The 20,799-nt window shown below is 34.8% G+C and overlaps 1 protein-coding gene across 3 annotated transcripts in view; it reads right to left on the bottom strand.

Annotated features, from left to right (window-relative positions):
- The window catches only part of PPP4R3B (protein phosphatase 4 regulatory subunit 3B), a 52,880-nt gene that overhangs the window by 9,520 nt on the left and 22,561 nt on the right, over window positions 1–20,799 (bottom strand). The window contains exons 7-14 of one of the 3 annotated variants that reach the window (XM_068979943.1): window positions 17,673–17,789; window positions 13,806–13,937; window positions 12,396–12,498; window positions 10,013–10,054; window positions 8,499–8,657; window positions 3,141–3,310; window positions 1,128–1,267; window positions 561–745 (exon numbers count right to left, since the gene is read on the bottom strand). In XM_068979943.1, the coding sequence (XP_068836044.1) occupies window positions 561–745; window positions 1,128–1,267; window positions 3,141–3,310; window positions 8,499–8,657; window positions 10,013–10,054; window positions 12,396–12,498; window positions 13,806–13,937; window positions 17,673–17,789 (1,048 nt within the window). The remainder of the gene's footprint in view (window positions 1–560; window positions 746–1,127; window positions 1,268–3,140; window positions 3,311–8,498; window positions 8,658–10,012; window positions 10,055–12,395; window positions 12,499–13,805; window positions 13,938–17,672; window positions 17,790–20,799) is intronic. The other 2 variants (XM_068979948.1, XM_068979956.1) reach the window with 2 other exon arrangements.

The following is a 20,799-nucleotide window of genomic DNA, read 5'->3' as shown; positions in this document are numbered from 1 at the left end:
CATAGAATTAAAAGTGATTGCTTCTTTTGAAAAACACTAGTAAGATCTTAGTTTTACAGACAAGTTAAGCATATTTGAAAGACAGGAAATAGTACTTTTCCTCTCGACATTTTATCTTTATGAATGTTTTACTAACAATTAAAAAATTTCAAAGAGTAAAGTACTTCTCTCTTTAAGCTTAAGTTTCCTCAGCTGTAAATGACAGTGCACTGGAAAGTTTCTTTGGATCTCTATGATCTCTATCATTATTGGAGACTTCAGTATAAACATAACGCCATAACTGTTCACAGAAGGCAAAGTATGAACAGACAATGCAATTTCTAAATAGCAAATGAAGAGCATCACAAAAGAGCAAGTTTCAAGAAAAATATTTTAAACATAAGAAATGTTTTGAAAAATCAGATTTAAAAAAAGCGATAATTTTATTTAAAAGGTTTTTATTTAGCATAAAATTCATGTCTTTCATGCTTTATAAACTGGGATCACAACCTCACAAGCAACTATATAATTTCTATATTGAAAAAGAGAATGAGCTAATCAAAAATTCAACACTTTAATACCTTTTTTAGTCTCCATAAATTTTTCATAACTATCTGGAAAATCATCTTCTGCCTTCGATTTTTCCACTGGTGCAACAACTGTTTTTCCTTCCTCCTCATCATCTTCATTAAACCACATTTCTTCATCCTCTTCCAACGCCTTTGCATCTCTGCGAAATCTGTTACTACGTAATATAGATGGTACACTGTAAGAAATATATCACAGGTATTGAGTAACGACTTAAAATTCCTGACCAGTTTAAATGAGAATAAATACGTATAACCAACAGGAGATGAAATAATTTTAACTGAGTATAACTTATAACCAGTTGTGAAAGAATATGTAACCAGAGAACACTCCAAGGATGTTTGTACACTAACCTAAAAATTTATCTTGAGTTAAGATATGGAACAGTAATTTTTTACATAAAGGATTCAGACAGGGAGAACAGCCTACCCTCCTATACAACCCTGTACTTTCTAATGATAGAAAGGAAATTCCTGGGTAAATTTCGTATGTAAGATCAAACTACATATGGCTTTGGACATAATTTTATAGATTATAAACGTAATATACTTAAAAAATACCTGTTCAGTTTCTGATTTTGTCTGTCTTTTTCTTGCTCATATTTAGTCTTCAATCCTTTGAATGTCTGAACATATTCAATCGATTCAAGTGCTTTATAAAAGTTTTCAACTATATGTGCAGTAAGAGACTTGATATCTTCCTGTATAAGCACAAAATTTATATTTCAAATACAATACTTGCTAGAAGAAAAACTTAAAAAAATTTTTTTTATAGTTCCAAAGCTGATCGAAAAAAAGGTTTTTCAAATCACCTTCCAAATATATGAGCCAGAACTCCAAAGAAAACTTGGGAAAAAAAAAACAAGCAATTCCCTGAAGCCCTTCTGGGAGATTATACAGAACATTTGAAACATAAATGTATTTACTTTATATCACCTATTTATTTTTTCTATTTACATAATAGTACTTTACAACTTAAAATAAGCACTTTCACATATAATTTCACTTGACTCTCATAACAATTCTTTGAAACGGGCTTTATTATTCCGATTTTACAGACAGGGAAAATTGAGGCTATAAGAGACTAGATGGCCTGATCAAGAGTGCACACCTAGATAGAAAGCAGATTTTGAAATTATATTTTCAAAAAACACTGAAAGATATTATTTAATGACTCCTTGTTTAACTATCAAAGCAAGATAAGTCTTACTAAAAAATAAACAGATTCCTCCAACTGTATCACATACACATAGCTGATAAAACAACTTGACTTCCTCCTGTGTATTTCCAGTTCTCTAGACCAACAGTAATAAATTCTAAATTCTTAATGAATGATTTTAAGCGATCAATGCAGATCCATAGTGAAAAGCAGGCTCATTATTAAAAACAGGTTGTGATCTAGGACTAAAGTATACATATTGTTTCTTTAAAAATAAACCGTAATCTGGACTTTTAGGATTTTTAAGTCTTTAAACTAGTTCCCCTGAATATGTGAATCAAAAAATATGCAAAGGAGAAAAATTAGAACCCAAAGTAAAATGGTTATTATATATTGAAAGGAAAAAAAAGCTAAGTCTTGGGATTCAAAGTATATCTATCAACCACTCAAAATTATTTTCAGAAAAACAAAATCAATCATAGGAATAGGGATGGCGTTATGAACCCTACACTTCATCTGATCTGTATCTCAACAAAAATTTTAAAGGGAAAAAATATAAAAATTAATCTCTAATTCACAGAACAGTGCACTGTGAACCTGGGTTCAGAAAGTAGGTGAGCTAATTAACTATTTTCCCTTTTTTCTAAGGCTAGTACTTCTATCTTCTTCATCCTTTTTGCAAACTATACTCAGAGCAAATGACTACTCTAAGAAAATCTGCCAAATAATGTTGACATGAGAATAGTGTCATCAGTTCAAATTTGACTTGAAAGAAATAAAAGTAATTTCTAGCTTTGATTTTCTTTTTTCAAGTTCTTTCTGATCATGTGGCCATGTCTGCTAGTAGAATCATTTCAGTGTGTGGGACAGGGTAAATTTACTGTACCAGTTCTTCAGTTTTCATCTTATCCCTGGTATTCACACACAGCTTTCTCTAGATCTTTTACGACAATTATCTCGTTGCCTGAGACTGAGCTGCACCGTATCTTCAAGCCCTGACTGTGTTCCTAAACAAATGAATGCATTTGAATAGGTCAGCTAATCACTTTGGGTGTCTCAAGCCCTCATCAATAAAATAAGGCAGTTGGAATAGTTCACCTAACAGTCTCTTCAACTTTAAATTCCATCATAACATCCTATCTTTTATGCATCTTGTATCAATGTCTACCAAGGGAATTATTTTCAGCTTTTCTATTCATTTTTATCACTACCCTTACAACAGATCACAGAGATCATATGAATGGCATGTCAGAGTGAAACATCCACATATGCTAAACATCCCGAGTCATTTAGCAAAAAAAAAAAGGAACTGAGAATATAAACATAATTTAAAATACTATGATGAATTTCACAATGTAAAATATTAACATCACTAAACATATATTTTTACTAAGAATCTTTTAATATAAACTTACCACTCTTATAAATTCAAATAACTCAATAACAGCTGAATTCAACAGATTGTACCGAGTTCCATTATCCAGAAGAGCATTTACAACTGGCTCAAAAAGATTTCCCTTGGTGATGTAACGATTGTAAAATTCATCTTTAAGGCCAATTATTCGCCTCATAAAACGAAGAGCACCTAATTAAAAAAAGATATAGGGAATAAGTGGATAATCTTACTACTATTAATTATTGTACAGGAATTTCTACATAAAGAAACATATATGTTCATCTAAAGTAAAAAGCAAAACTGCATTAAGAATAACTGGGTTTTGAGAAAAACAGAATTAAGGAAAGACCACTCAGAACTTGGAAAACTTACATAGGGAGCTAACAAAATTCCAACAACTGGTAGGCAGAGAGCTACAAGGCAGAGAGATTAGAAAATACACAAAACCCACACAATACAAATGCTGGCACTACTTAGAGCAGTACTGGTGGACATGAGACAATATAGTGAAGACAGCTTAGAATCAGCAGGGGCTGTCATTAGGAAAGGGACAAGAATGGTGCAACCTACCAAGAGGCAAGACTTCCTTAACTCTTTGGGGGACAGCGGGGAGAAGGGAGTGGAGGAAGCTTTTGAAGTAGGTGCTTCTTTTAAATTTTCTGAAAATACAGCCGAAAGTGCTCCTGTTACCTGTATACAGGAGAGCTAAGGGGTTGCTTTACTTTTCTGGTGAAGGCTATTCCAGTTTTCTTTGCCTTGGGAAAATCATCTGTGAAACAACACTACCTCCAGATTATAATAAGCTGTTTAACCTTTGGTAAACATGTACTATGGCAGATCAGACTGTATTTGTAAAAGAGTGACAGAGTAATAAGCAGTATAATTTGGCTCTTCACATTTTAGAATACTGAAATGAAAATTTCCCTTTAACTAGTCTTTTCCCTGGTTAAATAAAGCTAAACAAATTTAGCAATATTACTAAAACTTCGATGAAACACAAACTAATTTCAATCCCTTATTTTTAATGTTTATCTTTTAACTTATAACCTCTCTCCTAGGTAGCTTAATTTATTCTATAGATACCACTAAGCCACATCCTTTAAAACACAAAGCTTCTGATTTTCTTAGTTAGTCTCATTACAAACCCTCGTTCACAGATGGAAGTTACTAAAAGAAGAAGTTGTGTCTATCGAAAGAGGTTCTAAATATTATCTGAAAATAAAACAGAAATAGGACATATAAGGTATGAATGTGTGATCACTGTAACACTTAAAACAGGTGTGGACAAAAGTGTTAGACTTAAAACATCACCTCTTTTTTATAGCAGGGTAAGAACTAGTTTATTCAGGATTAAAAAGACTGAAGTACTGGCAAAGACCTAAGAAAACAGGCAATTTCATATGTTGCTGGTGAATGAACATGCACACAAAGCTATAGTTAAAACAGCATGTTTATAATAATTGAAATCTTAAAGGAATATAAACATTTCAATACTGGATATTCATTCAGTTATGATCAGTTCAGTTCAGCTCAGTTGCTCAGTCGTGTCCGACTCTTTGCAACCCTCCCTGTCCATCACCAACTCCAGGAGTTCACTCAAACTCACGTCCATCAAGTCGGTGATGCCATCCAGATATCTCATCCTCTGTTGTCCCCTTCTCCTCCTGCCCCCAATCTCTCCCAGCATGAGTCTGTTCCAATGAGTCAACTCTTCGCATGAGGTGGCCAGAGTACTGGAGTTTCAGCTTTAGCATCATTCCTTCCAAAGAACACCCAGGGGTGATCTTTAGAATGGACTGGTTATCCATTTAAATAGGACCAATAAGCAGTCATTTCAGAAGGGACTATTTATAGAAAGCCATACAGGAAAATTTAGCATGAGAACATCAATTCTTTCAAAATATAAAGGTTTAATTTAAATCTAATCAGGATGAACTGGATAAAGTTATTTTTACGTTGCTGTGGAAAAACAAATGTCTAAGAACCAAGAAAATTATGAAAAAGAAAACACAAGACGTGCTAGGCAGATATTAAACTTTATACCAGAGATACTATAATGACAAAATAAACATTCTCATTCATTTTATCTTGTGAAATAAAAGGACAGATGATTCAGACATAAGACAAATGTATACGGTAACTTCTTATGTATCAAAAGTATTTTAATTCAGTAAGGAAAATATAATTTATTTAATAAGGTATTAGTACAATTGGTTATCCATCCAGAGAAAAGCTAGGGGACTTCCCTGGTGGCTCAGATGGTAAAGGATCTGCCTGCAAGGCAGGAAACATGGGTTCAATCCCTGGGTTGGAAAGATTTCCTGGAGAAGGAAATGGCAACTCCTTCTAGTATTTTTGCCTGGAAAATCCCATGAATAGAGAAGCCTGGTGGACTACCATCCAGGGGTTGCAAAGAGTTGGACACAACTGAGCAGGTGAGCAGGAGACTCTGATTTGATCCCTGATGGGGAAGATTCCATGTGCCCTGGAGCAACTAAGCCTGTGTGCCACAACTATGGAGCCTGTGCTCCAGAGCCCTGGAACTGAAGCTACTGAGCCATCTGTCACAACTACTGAAGTCTGCGGGTCCTAGAGCCCATGTTCCCAATAAGAGAAGCCACTGCAATGAGAAGCCTGCACAAGGCAACTAGAGAGTAGCTGCCACTCCTTGCAATTAGAGAAAAGCCCCTGCAACAATGAAGACCCAGCACAGCCAAAAAAAAAAAAAATCAAATTATTAAAAAACAAAACAAAACAAAACTCCACACTCCCAGTGCAGGGTACTATCCCTGGCCAAGGAACTAAGATCCCACATACTAAAAAGGCGTGGCCAAAAAAAAAAAAAAAACACCCAACAAAAAACATATCAGAAGAAAATCAAGGAGTATATTTGCATAAACTTAGGACATAGAAGACTTTAAGCAAGACAAAAAAACCCATAAAGACATATTTGTCACCATGAAGAATTTTATAGCAATTATATGGAAAACATGCCACAGTCAAGGTAAAGACAAATGAGACGGGATATTCTGTTCCCCAAAATATGATAAATTGCCAACATCTCTAATATATAAGAGCTCTAAGAAAAAGATAATAGGCAATTCAGAGCAGATAAAATACAAAAGCACTAAAATGTGAAAAGATGGTATCAAGGAAAATATAAATTAAAACACAAACAGAATACATTTTCCATCATCATCTGGATAACATTTAAAAAAGCAGCCACACTGAGTGCTGTTCAATGAGTGCATTTTTCATGTCAGGTGCCTCAGCCTTTAGAGATAGTAGTCTGGAGGCTATAATGTTAAATTAAAATTGAAAAAAGGATATATTAAAAATATAGTAACATTTTGCCCCGGCAATACCAATACTGAGGATCTACCTTACGGAAATAAACCAGTAAAGATTTATGTACTACGCTAATTACTACAATTATTATTTGGAATGGCAAAACACCCAAACAATCTTGTAATCCATATAGTGGAGAATGGTAGAATAAGTTGTGGAAGAGCCACTTTATGAAGTGTTACTCAGCTATGTTTAGGAAAAGTATTAGTTCATGCCATATCCAATGAGCTAGAGTAACATGAAGGGGCTGAGATATGTGTTAGCATGATCATGTTTCTATAAAAATAAAACATGAAAACCTATACATGTGTGAATGTTTATGTAAATTTGCACAGGTATGGAAAAAGGAATGGAAAAGAAGTAGTGCAGGCAGTTAACACTGGCTTTATTAAAGCCTTAAAAATTAAGGTTGTAGTAGGGAGATCATGGAAAAAGCTAGAGTTCCAGGAAAACATCTATTTCTGCTTTATTGACTATGCCAAAGCCTTTGTGTGGATTACAATAAACAGTGGAAAATTCTGAAAGAGACAGGAATACCAGACCACCTGACCTGCCTCTTGAGAAATGTGTATGCAGGTCAGGAAGCAACAGTTAGAACTGGACATGGAACAACAGACTGTTTCCAAATAGGAAAAGGAGTACGTCAAGAATGTATATTGTCACCCTGCTTATTTAGCTTATATGCAGAGTACATCATGAGAAACGCTGGACTGGAAGAAACACATGCTGGAATCAAGATTGCCGGGAGAAATATCAATAACCTCAGATATGCAGATGACACCACCCTTATGGCAGAAAGTAAAGAGGAACTCAAAAGCCTCTTGATGAAAGTGAAAGAGGAGAGTGAAAAAGTTGGCTTAAAGCTCAACATTCAGAAAACGAAGATCATGGCATCCAGTCCCATCAGTTCATGGGAAATAGATGGGGAAACAATGGAAACAGTGTCAGACTTTGTTTTGGGGGGCTCCAAGATCACTGCAGACAGTGACTGCAGCCATGAAATTAAAAGACGCTTACTCCTTGGAAGAAAAGTTATGACCAACCTAGATAGCATATTCAAAAGCAGAGACATTACTTTGCTGACTAAGGTCCGTCTAGTCAAGGCTATGGTTTTTCCTGTGGTCATGTATGGATGTGAGAGTTGGACTGTGAAGAAGGCTGTGCGCCGAAGAATTGATGCTTTTGAACTGTGGTGTTGGAGAAGACTCTTGAGAGTCCCTTGGACTGCAAGGAGATCCAACCAGTCCATTCTGAAGGAGATCAACCCTGGGATTTCTTTGGAGGGAATGATGCTAAAGCTGAAACTCCAGTACTCTGGCCACCTCATGCGAAGAGCTGACTCATTGGAAAAGACTCTGATGCTGGGAGGGATTGGGGGCAGGAGGAGAAGGGGATGACAGAGGATGAGATGGCTGGATGGCATCACGGACTTGATGGACGTGAGTCTGAGTGAACTCTGGGAGTTGGTGATGGACAGGGAGGCCTGGCGTGCTGCGATTCATGGGGTCGCAAAGAGTCGGACACGACTGAGCGACCAAACTGAACTGAACTGAGGGAGATTGCTCAGAAAAAAATCCACAAAGCTCTTATTTCGAGAGCTGCTCTATCTGCAGGTGAAATTATGAGGAAGAAAAGGAGTGTGCCAAAAATCCACTTTTGAGCAAACATCAGCATTAAAGTTTGATTTTTATTGGTCCAAGTAGTCTACTGAAGGGCTAACCATAACTTAATTTTACAAGTTTAAATAGCCTGAGTTACAGAAATACATATCAAGGCCCATATCTCAAAAATAAGAGTCACTACTAAATGACAGTTTGATGAAACAGATGTAAAAGATGGCAGGAGAGGTTCTGTTAGTGATATCACTGCACATGGTATTATATCACAACTGAATCTAAATGTGAGCAATATGTGGGTGGGAGAAGCACTATGACCTGTTCCTCTTGTCCTTTAAATAAAAGACTAAAACAATTAAAAATGTTGTTCCATAAGACATTTTACAAGAATGTTCATTAAAACTGTTACTTACACAAGGCCAGGAAAGTGTGCTTTGAATTCATCAAGACCAAGACTCTTCTTAGCAAGTCCTTGTTCATAATATAGTTTTTTATGTGATATGTGTGATGTTCCACACAAAATGTGAGTAGTTCTAAAATTAAGGCAAGCAGCTGTGCTGTTTGATAATTATCTGCAAAGAAAATCATTGTATGAAAATATACACTGCAACACATCTAGACAAAGAGAATACTAAGTATAAATCCTTTATTTTAGAAGTAAAACTGTTTTCTCCTAATTTTTGTATCAATTAAAGAAGCTACAGATTTTTATTTTTTCATTAGGTAGACTCTCCAGAAGTATTAGTAGTTTTATCTACTAAATACTTTCTAAGGCTCTAATATAAAATATTTAAGTATGTTAAATAAAAGTCTACAAACATGATAGTAAGACCCTCATTGCACTGAGATTTTCTTAGTAATGATTTTATAATATGTGCTATCATTATTAACATTAATGGGTCTATAAAAGGATCTACCCCATAGTAAAGAGGAAATATCCTAAACTTTTTGCCTAAAATGGTGCAACACAAATTTCTCAAGAAAAATTAATATGCTTTCTTTAAAGACATCTTTAAGAAAAGGACATTTGTGACTGTTTGAATATCAAGTGAAAAATATTATATCAAGATTTTAAGACAATAATCTTCAACATCAAATCATGATATTGATGAAAAGCCTACTAAAATATTCCAGCTTTTTCTTCCTCAAGAGGCTTTTGTTTACATACTCATGGAATGATTTATAATTGCTTCATGAATATCAAGATTGAATATTAGGTAATTACCCATACCTACTGTAAATATTTTAAGCAAGAAAACATTATTACCATTAAAAACAATTCTCTTTAATTTCTCAATTCCCAAATTTTATTTACAAAAGATTTTGCAACAGCAATCTGTAGTGTTAAAATTAAATGTCTTGTTTTCACTTTCCCAAATTAGGATGTGAAATCACTCACTATGTATCTAATAATTCAATCCCTGAATTCCTTTCTTATTTGAAACTGGCTTCCCTAGAACTCTGATGAGCCTGGTAGAAAAGACAGGATGCTTAGGTACACACAGCATATTTTCCGTATTACCAGGTCAATACCTGATACATATGTTCCAAGTAGAAATAACAGTGCTTATACTCAAGATTCATGAGCCATCTATGTATGCAAAGACTGTTATGAAGACTACTTCCTAACTGATTTGCCTGAGTTTACTGTATTTAAAAAATAGGAAGGAACTAATCCTCAACTTTTAGAGGTCTTCTAAAAAAAAAAAAGCAGGACATAAGGTCTAAATTTACAGAAAAAAACAACAAAGTTTCAAATGTATTTTCCATCTTTGATATTAGAGTTGCATTTTTTTCTTTAAAAAAATCTAGTTTTGGATTTTGGGGCGAAAATAAACCTTTCCTAGTTTTGTGTAAGTACATTATATTCTGAATAGGAAAAAACTTATAATTTGTATTAGTTCATAAAATAAGAATGTATACTTACCAGGACAAATTGTGCTGCTTTTGTTAGATCCAACTATATTATCTGATAAAAATAATTAAAATCAGTGACCTTAGTAATAATACCTCACACTTCCTTAGGACTTTACAACATACAAAGCACATCTTTGATCATAACCTCATTTTACCAGCATAATAACCATTAAGAATTAGGAGCTTCAGTCAAATATTATACCTCTATCTGCAATTTTTTTAGAGACTTAGGTGCGGATGAACAATTATTAAAAGATGGTATCAAATATTCTGATATGATAACACAAATTTTAACAGTCACTTATGCTTTGAATTAAAAAAAATTAAGAATATTAAAAATTTCAATTCCTAGGCTCACATCTTAGAGCATATTTATGTAAGGAAACATAATAATGTACACCAGAGCATTGTCTGTAACAGCAGAAAGCTAGAAACAAGTTACTGTGAAAAAATAACACCACATTATACATGTCACAGTAATATAAAAAACAGGGGTGAAAAACTCCAAATTCAGCATTTCTTGAGGGATGGGGATGGGGTAAAATGAGAATGCATAAGAAACTATGTATAATTTATTTTTTTAAAATGGAAAAAGCACAAGTCAGTACTGACAAAGCCAATGGGAAATATATATCTGTGATGCTATTATCTAAATATTTCTGTATGCTGGAAATGTTTTACTTTAAAATAAAAGCTAAAAATGCATTTAATTTATATAAATGGAAACTTTCTGAAAGAAAACATTGTGATATGCTTTTTTTATCTATTCAATTTTATATTTTTGAGAACTAATCAGTTGACAGATCAAAATTCAATTATTTTGACTGCTAATTAGTATTCCACCATACAAATATGCTACATTTTCATTTCCTACAGTGAACAATGCAACATTCTTATATCTGTCATGCATATGCATAAATGCCCCCTGAGATATAAATTCAAAAATGGAGCTGATAGTATTATCTAGGGTGTACAATTTTTATTAGTTTAACAAACATTTTAACTGACTTCCTCTTAACTGATTTAACAGATAAACCATTATTTTCTGAGCTTACGCCCCCCAACATTTCTCATTTCATCAGTTGAGCTGTATACTTCTCAAAGAGTCAGTTCTTTAGCTAGTTATATTTGGCACATGATCACATAATTTAAACACTGCAGACTGATTAAATGTCACAGAACTGTAATATCTATGGCTAGGTTAAATACAGCAGAACTCAACTTAGATGCACAAAATTATGAATACTTAAAACACTTAAAGGGAAAGTACTTAAAACCACAGCAGAATTCTACGATCAGATTGCTTAAAAAATGTTTCAGTTTTTACTCCACTTTAATAAACTGAAACCAGAAATCAGAGCTGATAAATTATATGTAAGAATGCAATATGGAAATACAATTGAAGAAAAGAAAGTGAAAGTGACAATGTTAGTTACTCAGTTGTGTCCAACTCTTTGCAACCCCTTGGACTGTAGCCTGCCAGTCTCCTCTGTCCACAGAATTCTCCAAGCAAGAATACTGGAATAGGTAGCCACTCCTTTCTCCAGGGTATCTTCCCAACCTAGGGACTGAACCCAGTTCTCCTGCACTGCAGGCAGATTCTTTACTGTCTGAGCCACCACAATGAAAGAAAACCCATGTACAAAAAAAAAAGACTTCCCAGGAGCTCAAATGGTAAAGAATCTGCCTGCAATATAGGAGCCCAGAGTTTGATCCCTGGGTTGGGAAGTTCCTCTGGAGAAGGGAATGGCAATCCACTCCAGTATTCTTGCCTGGAGAATTCCATGGACAGAGAAACCTGGTGGGCTACAGTCTGTGGGGTAGCAAAGAGTTGGATACGACTGAATGACTAACATACATGCACATGCACACACACACAGAAAGAAAAAAACAAAAACAAAAAAGGACTTGACCCTATTCGAACTATCACTAAGAGTCAGCATGTAAAGTAAATGTTTAGTTTATTTTTAAAAATTATTATTCTCTGCTTTAACCAACTTAATTAAACTTCTGATCCTTATGTTCTGAAATTAAAGCATTTTTTACTGTATTGCCAACTCTAAAATGATGGTTCCCTTGGATTTTCTCATGTAGGCAATATACTCTCCACACTTACTCTGATATTAACTCTTAAGAACTTTGGGAACAAGCTTCTTTTGCTAAGTGTTTACATTTCTCTTCCTCAAGGTGTAATACTTTCTGCCACATTTTGTATACACTTCTCTACCACAGACACTCTAAAACATGGGAAACCATGATTTTGTATTGCAGCTTAAAATTTTAAGTAATAATTTCCCTGTCATAAAAAGCATCAAGTAAAGAGCCTGTTAGCTTTAATTCTTATCTTGATCTTTTAAAACAGAAATCATAAGCAGGTAAGTAAGAGGCCCTACCCTTTTCACATCTGTCTTCTGAAGTATTGGTCAAAAGTGGTGCTGTGAGGACATGCATACAATGGTTGTAGAAGAAATTTAGAAATTCACTTTTTTCAGTTTTCTGAAATATACAGAATTAAAATAAAAACTTTATTATCTTTATAATTAATAGAACATCTTCAAGAATTAGCAGTGCAAGTCATATACAAATAAGAGATACTTTAGGATACTGTGAAAGACTCAACAAAATTATATTCACCTTAATCTTACTTCTGAAGAACTGATAAACCTATTTCATATTACTTATTAAATGAAAAAAAGGTTTCTCCAGGGAAAATTATTCAAAATATTTTTTTTCATGAGTATGATTTGAAATGCAACGAAAATCTATCAACAGAGAAAGCAATGGCAACCCACTTCAGTACTCTTGTCTGGAAAATCCCATGGACAGAGAAGCCTGGTAGGCTGCAGTCCACGGGGTCACAAAGAGTCGGACATGACCATGGGGTCACAGAGTCGGACATGACTGAGCGACTTCACTTTCACTTTTCAGTTTCATGCACTGGAGAAGGAAATGGCAACCCACTCCAGTGTTCTTGCCTGGAGAATCCCAGGGATGGCAGAGCCTGGTGGGCTGCCGTCTATGGTGTCGCACAGAGTTGGACACGACTGAAGCGACTTAGTGGCAGGAAGAACAACTTAACTGCTTAAAATTTGATTTCACAACGTATCCAAATTTGAACAAACACCAAGTTTATTTAGAAATGGTATAGATTTTAGATATTTTAAAAATAGTTTTAAGAATTTGTTACTTGGAAATTTGGAAAATAGTGCCTTTTGGTTTTTTGATCATTATTTTTTATATAATTGTTTCTATAAACTTGTAATGATTTGAAAATATACTTTTTCTCTAAATTTGAGGGAATTCTATAAAGGAGAAATATTCAAGCATTTTGAGATAACCACTAATAATATTTTGTGATATTTCCTTAAGTCCTTTTTTGGTAATCACTCCTTTCACCATGCAATTAACATAATCTGATACATACTGTTTCTTATTTTGATAAAAAACATATAGAAGTTACCATCTTAACCATTTTTAAGTTTATATATAGTTCAGTAGTGTTAATTATATTCACATTGCTGTTTTAATTTTTAAGATGCTAACATCAGAGCCCAAGAAACAAAAATAGAAGTGCTAGCATTTTACCAAGATTTTAGCAGATTACAATCTTGTATTTTGCAGCAAAAATAACTGCTAGAGGAGTATTACCGCTACTTGAATACTGAGTGTACAAATGCTTGAATGCTTTTCAAAACGGTACAAATTTTCAAAATTTAAATATTTACATATAATTTATCTATTTATACATAGTATATATAAAATCATCTAAAACTGACTAGACCAAAATGAGAGTAATTTCTTACATTAGTTGTAGCCAGCATGTTCTCTGGATCAATTAGAGTACGAAGAAGTCCCATTAACTGAACAGCACCTCCTAGCTCAGGATCAGTGTCACAGATCATTTGTTCAATTACTACATTAATAAGAAGGATATCCTGAAACGAAAACAGAGTTCTATGAGACCTGGTTTAGATATAAGACAAACACACCAGTTGAAAGGACAAAATCAGAATCATATAGGAAGGAAAAAAAAAAGAATGGATGAAGTTATTTAAACTTTTTAATCCTCTTGTCTTCAAAGTTCTATAAACATATTAGAGTAAAAAGAAACCCATCAAAACCAAATAAAAATCAGAGCGCACAATAGCTTACGATATCATCAATATAGACAACAGAAAGCAAAATCATTTACCAGCAATTCTTATTCGCTAATGTATTCTCAATCTCGATAACAAAAAAAACACTGACAAAATATATGAAACTACAACTGGTAATACAGTAGACACCAGACAATGAAAGACACTAAGAGATGGGTAACAAATGAGATGAGCCCTATGATATATGTTAGGTATTATTATTGTATTAATTACTGGATTCTGCAAACTAAGTAAAAATCAACTTCTAAAAAAACTGACATTAACCATGTGGCTAGAGATTATGTTGTGGAGAGTAGCATGGAATAGCAAAATGGTCTTATCCCAGAAGTACACTCACCTCAGCAAACAATTAAAATTAGTCTACCTATAATGCATGACTAAACCCACTTCAAAGTAACAATGTGCTGAGACAATGAACAAATAATTCCTAATATAATGAACAATTTAACATTCATCAATGAGCTAAAAGCATTACCAGCGTTTTAAGTTAGTTGTCTGTAAAACGGGCTTCCCTTGTGGCTCAGCGGGTGAAGAATCTGCCTGCAATGTGGAAGATCTGGGTTCCATCCCTGGGTTGGGAAGATATCTTGGAGAAGGGAAAGGCTACCCACTCCAGTATTCTGGCCTACAGAATTCCATGGACTATGTTAGTCAGTCCATGGGGTTGCAAAGAGTTGGACACAACTGAGTGACTTTTCACTTTCACTGTCTGTAAAACAGGCTTCATTTTCTTAGCAAACTTGATGAACAGTAGGAACAGCTAAATTAAAGGACCAAGCCTCTAACGGCAGTACAGCTAATAACTAGCTAGGTAAGTGGCCTTATTTTAACTCTTCCATGCTGTTTTCTCCAATGGAACTAAAATTCAGCAGTCATTAAAGTCAGACCACTCTCAAAATTCAAGCCAGCATTTCTAACTGCATGGTAAAGTTCTTTTCTGGTTAAAACAAATCTAATTTTCCTTAATCTGCTTCTCCAACAATGGCATTCATCACACTAGAAAACTCAAGATCAAGCAACTTATAGCAAAATAATGGAGATTTAAGACAAACAACAGGAAAATCACTTCTTTGGATGTCACACTATGACTTGAACTGAAAATAGGCCATTAAAGAGTAACCACAGTGACATTATTCCAGTGCTAGGTCACCAAAATCTACTCTTGAGAATACTCTCTTAAATTTGTAGTCTTAGGAGAGGCCTAGTAACTCCTATCCCATTAATGTTGCTTTACTACCATGGTCTCTGAGTTTTACTTCTCTATATTATCAGAGAAGCTTTGCATTAGAAACTTCAATTCAGAACCAGCTTCCAAATGCCACCACTATTCACTTGCAATATTCCGGAGTCTAAGCCAGGGGTCATTAAACTACCAAACTACCTGACTGGTTGTTCACTTTGTAAATAGCTTTACAATAAAACATTTACTGGAACACAGCCACACCTATTCATTTTCAAACCATTTATAGATGGTTCATACTAAAAAGGAAGAGCTGAGTAGCTGCGACAGAGCCTAAAGGACCCACCAAGTCTTATTTACCTTTTGGCCCTTTAAGAAAAGTCTGCCACCCTTCATCTAAATAGCATGAGTGAGATTAGTTACAGCTTCTGGGAGATGCTTCAAAGCCTTGGTATAATAGTTTCTAAATCAAGTTTTAGAGAAACAATATTTCTGTTGGTTTTATCACATTCCAACGTCATAGTATTCTTAGAAATACATACTTTTGTTTTTAAAGTACATTTAAGTGGGTTTAAGATTTTTTCAATTCTTAAATAATTAGCCACAGAGGAAAATAATTAGCAACAGAAGGAAAGTTCTGGGTATCTACACATGGAATTAGGTATTATCCAGATAATCGGCTGGCCTCCCTGTTTTCTGATTGGGAAACAAAGAACATACTTTATTCCACTGCTTCCAAGGTTTCTTAAAAACTTTTTAACTTCTAGATGCTAAGATATATTTTATCATCCACAGCTTTATACAGTCACTGTTAGTCAAGTGGCAACCATGACAAACTTATATGACAGATTTGCACTGACACTTTCTGATAAGATCAAGAAAATATTATAATCTGTGCAGAATCTGTGTATAGGTATAATGACTATAGTAAAAACGTTAACATTTCCTTGTATCTTAACACATTTTAATCCTGTAATCCATGTTGCTAAAACCAAATCTTCTCTATAGTACTAGAAAGAAAAGTTTGAATGTTGTACGTTTATTTTGAGAGAGCATTAAAACATTAACTGCACACTGAATACAGAGGTAAGTTGTTTCTTCAATGTTACCACCAATTTAATATAGAATTCACCATGTAGATTCCTTAATTCTGGAAATTAAAGAAAAAATAATTTAGCTTCATTTGTGGGCTAACTTATTTTGATGTAAACAGAAATTTTAAATTGGAAAATTGTTAGACCTCACAAAATTCAGGGAAATCAGACTGAAGACTGTGACTACAAGAAAAAGAGAAATTAAAAAGGGATTTTTCAATGTTAAAAATGAGTAACTGCTTCCCCATGCCTCATGCATCAGTTAAATGTAAACAAGGAAATATCTCTAATGAAAACATAAAAGATTTAAGTTAAGAATTCTAAGTTACTAGGTTTTTAGAGATTTTATGATGAATGCTCATAATCCCATGCACCACTGAGGATGAAGTAACAGATGTGTTTGTTTCAAAGTTACCTTTTGTAAAAATGACACTAAGATGGTATCAACAGTGACATGGTAAATCGATTAACAAACTAACTATTTCTTTAGTCAGCTTTAGCATCGTTTAAACTTTAAAATATACTTAATACAAAATATTTCTTCTATTTCTTTCCTACTACCTGAACAACCGCATTAGTCCTGATTCTAAAAACTGCCTTAAAAAAACTGGAAATATCTAACAAAAATAGAATGCAAAAATCTAAACAGACATTAAGAAATTAAAAATAACACATAAAAAACTATAGTTTAATTTAACAGTAACAAAAACATAAAAGAATCAAATTAGCATTGGGAATCTAGACCTTAAGAAGAAACATTATTAAATTTTAGTTATTTTCTACTTAACACTAACATATATTTAATATAAAGGTACTTCATTATGAACATATGTTCATTTTGTCTTTGAAACAGTTTAAGGGGAAAGTTTGGCATTTTTGTAGTGGAAAATATAACACTGGTTTCATTACTAAATGTTCATCCTCACTAAAATAACAGACACATCTGAACAAGCAAGAGCAACTTCTAAGTTATACTAGAAAAGTCCTTGACCTAAGGGTTTAGAGTTACATTTCATTAGATTCACTAAATCTATCTCAATACTAGTTTGAATTTTTTTTTTTTTTAAACAATAAACACATCAACTGCTATATATTCTGGGCTTGCCAAAGTCACAACTGATTAGAAATCCAATTATTCTTTATAAAAGATTAAAATTATGTTTATATCCCTTTTCTCTCAACAGTCTGCAAACATTTTTCTATAGGTAATTCACACAGAACCAAAACAGTACCACTTACGTCATCACTCTGCTGGGCTTCTTGCATTACAAATTCTCGGACCATGGATGGACTAAACTCTACTAGATAAGAAAATATATCTGTTGCAGCTGACCTGACTTGCAAATCGTCCATGCCCTGATAAAAGGAGAATCAGATTACTTGGAGAATGTTGACCCCCTCTTTTCTCCCAGATCTATGTCAAACATATTTTGGATTTAGACATGGTACTAGAATCAAAATACACACCTCTCATCATTTTCTTTTACAAATACTAAAAACTTTAGGCAGCTTAATGATTAGTGTCAGCCAGGTGTGTTTTTTTTTTAACCACCACAAAACTAAACATTCATAGAATTCAAATAAAAGAATGAGCACAGGATTATAAAGCACTGCTCTATAAATGCTGCAAAAAATTTGGGGGGTAAGAAGGAAGATTCTTGATTTAAACAAACGCAAAAATGTGAATGATGTCTCTCAGATAAGGCTTCAAAACTTTCTAGAATCTGTCTTTAGCCCTGGATTTGCCAGTTTACACCTGAATAACTGAGTCTCTCTTTTACTCTTTTAATAGAGGATGCTTTTGAAAACAGTCTGGGTATTTTCATTTCTTTCCATAACTTAGTTTTCTAAGGTAGTGATCCTGAATGATTTTTCCCCATTAAGTAGTACCTAAAGGATCGCCTTTTTCAGCGATCAATGCAAAGAAATAGAGAAAACAACAGAATGGGAAAGACTAGAGATCTCTTCAAGAAAATTAGAGATACCAAGGGAACATTTCATGCAAAGATGGGCTCGATAAAGGACAGAAATGGTCTGGACCTAACAGAAGCAGAAGATATTAAGAAGGGGCAAGAATACACAGAAGAACGGTACAAAAAAGATCTGCACAACTCAGATAATCACGATGGTGTGATCACTCATCTAGAGCCAGACATCCTGGAATGTGAAGTCAAGTGGGCCTTAGAAAGCATCACTACAAACAAAGCTAGTGGAGGTGATGGAATTCCAGTTGAACTATTTCAAATTCTGAAAGATGATGCTGTGAAAGTGCTGCACTCAATATGCCAGCAAATGTGGAAAACTCAGCAGTGGCCACAGGACTGGAAAAGGTCAGTTTTCATTCCAATCCCAAAGAAAGGCAATGCCAAAGAATGCTCAAACTACCGCACAATTGCACTCATCTCACAAGCTAGTAAAGTAATGCTCAAAATTCTCCAAGCCAGGCTTCAGCAATACGTGAACTGTGAACTTCCAGATGTTCAAGCTGGTTTTAGAAAAGGCAGAGGAACCAGAGATCAAACTGCCAACATCCGCTGGATCATGGAAAAAGCAAGAAAGTTTCAGAAAAACATCTATTTCTGCTTGATTGACTATGCCAAAGCCTTTGACTGTGTGGATCATAATAAACTGTGGAAAATTCTGAAAGAGATGGGAATACCAGACCACCTGACCTGCCTCTTGAGAAATCTGTATGCAGGTCAGGAAGCAACAGTTAAGAACTGGACATGAAACAACTGACTGGTTCCAAATAGGAAAAGGAGTCTGTCAAGGCTGTATATTGTCACCCTGCTTATTTAACTTATATGCAGAGTACATCATGAGAAATGCTGGACTGGAAGAAACACAAGCTGGAATCAAGATTGCTGGGAGAAATATCAATAACCTCAGAAATGCAGATGACACCACCCTTATGGCAGAAAGTGAAGAGGAACTAAAGAGCCTCTTGATGAAAGTGAAAGAGGAGAGTGAAAAAGCTCGCTTAAAGCTCAACATTCAGAAAACAAAGATCATGGCATCCGGTCCCATCACTTCATGGGAAATAGATGGGGAAACAGTGTCAGACTTTATTTTTTTGGGCTCCAAAATCACTGCAGATGGTCACTGCAGCCATGAAATTAAAAGACGCTTACTCCTTGGAAGAAGAGTTATGACCAACCTAGATAGCATATTCAAAAGCAGAGACATTACTTTGCTGACTAAGGTCCGTCTAGTCAAGGCTATGGTTTTTCCAGTAGTCATGAATGGATGTGAGAGTTGGACTGTGAAGAAGGCTGAGTGCCGAAGAATTGATGCTTTTGAACTGTGGTGTTGGAGAAGACTCTTGAGAGTCCCTTGGACTGCAAGGAGATCCAACCAGTCCATTCTGAAGGAGATCAACCCTGGGATTTCTTTGGAAGGAATGATGCTAAAAAGCTGAAACTCCAGTACTTTGGCCACCTCATGCGAAGAGCTGACTCACTGGAAAAGACTTTGATACTGGGAGGGATTGGGGGCAGGAGGAGAAGGGGACAACAGAGGATGAGATGGTTGGATGGCATCACTGACTCGACGGACGTGAGTCTGAGTGAACTCCGGGAGTTGGTGATGGACAGGGAGGCCTGGTGTGCTGTAACTCATGGGGTCGCAAAGAGTCAGACACGACTGAGTGACTGAACTGAAAGGACATATGGTTCGTAAGTTAAAAATCTCCAGGTTTTTCTGAAAACATTCCCTAAGTTTGCAATTCTCAAAGTGTGGCCCAGGGAATCCTGGGGAGGGGTCTAACAACTCCAAAAGGGGGTTATAACACCTTTTTGAAAAGTGCACTAGAGTAGAACTATTTTTCATAGTACTTATGAAAATAAGTATTAACGCATTACTGGCCTTTTTCACTCCCAGTCTCTCAGAAGTCTAGTGGGGTTTTCCAGAGGCGATAAAATGTGATATCATAACAGATTAAATGCAGAAGCTGCTATGAGAATCTAGCTATCTTCTATTAAGCCAGACATCAAAGAGACTGGCAAAAAAAGTGATAACAATGCCACGTCTCACCAAATTTTGTTTGTTTTGGAAAAATTATTTGTTCATCAAAGTTATTTATGTTAACTATGTGTTATTAATAAATGAGTTAATAGTTTAAAATCTGTTTATTTTTCATACAATAAATGCCATTGTATATAGTTCATATAAACTGAAGTGTGAAAATCACTCCCTCTACCCCATATTGCAGCACAGGCCCCCTTGGTCATCTTCCCTCCCCCTACTCACTGGTCTAAATAGGAAAGGAATTTTATTAGTTTCTATGAAACAGACTTAACTTTGTTATAGGAGAGATAATAGTCCTGTAAAAACATGTGGAATTTTTACTCACTTGAAGTCATAGTAT

Source organism: Capricornis sumatraensis, chromosome 1 (assembly GCF_032405125.1).
Source record: "Capricornis sumatraensis isolate serow.1 chromosome 1, serow.2, whole genome shotgun sequence".
NCBI lineage: Eukaryota > Metazoa > Chordata > Mammalia > Artiodactyla > Bovidae > Capricornis > Capricornis sumatraensis.
The sequence above is the reverse complement of the archived record's forward strand: the minus strand, read 5'-3'. Positions and strand labels throughout refer to the sequence as shown.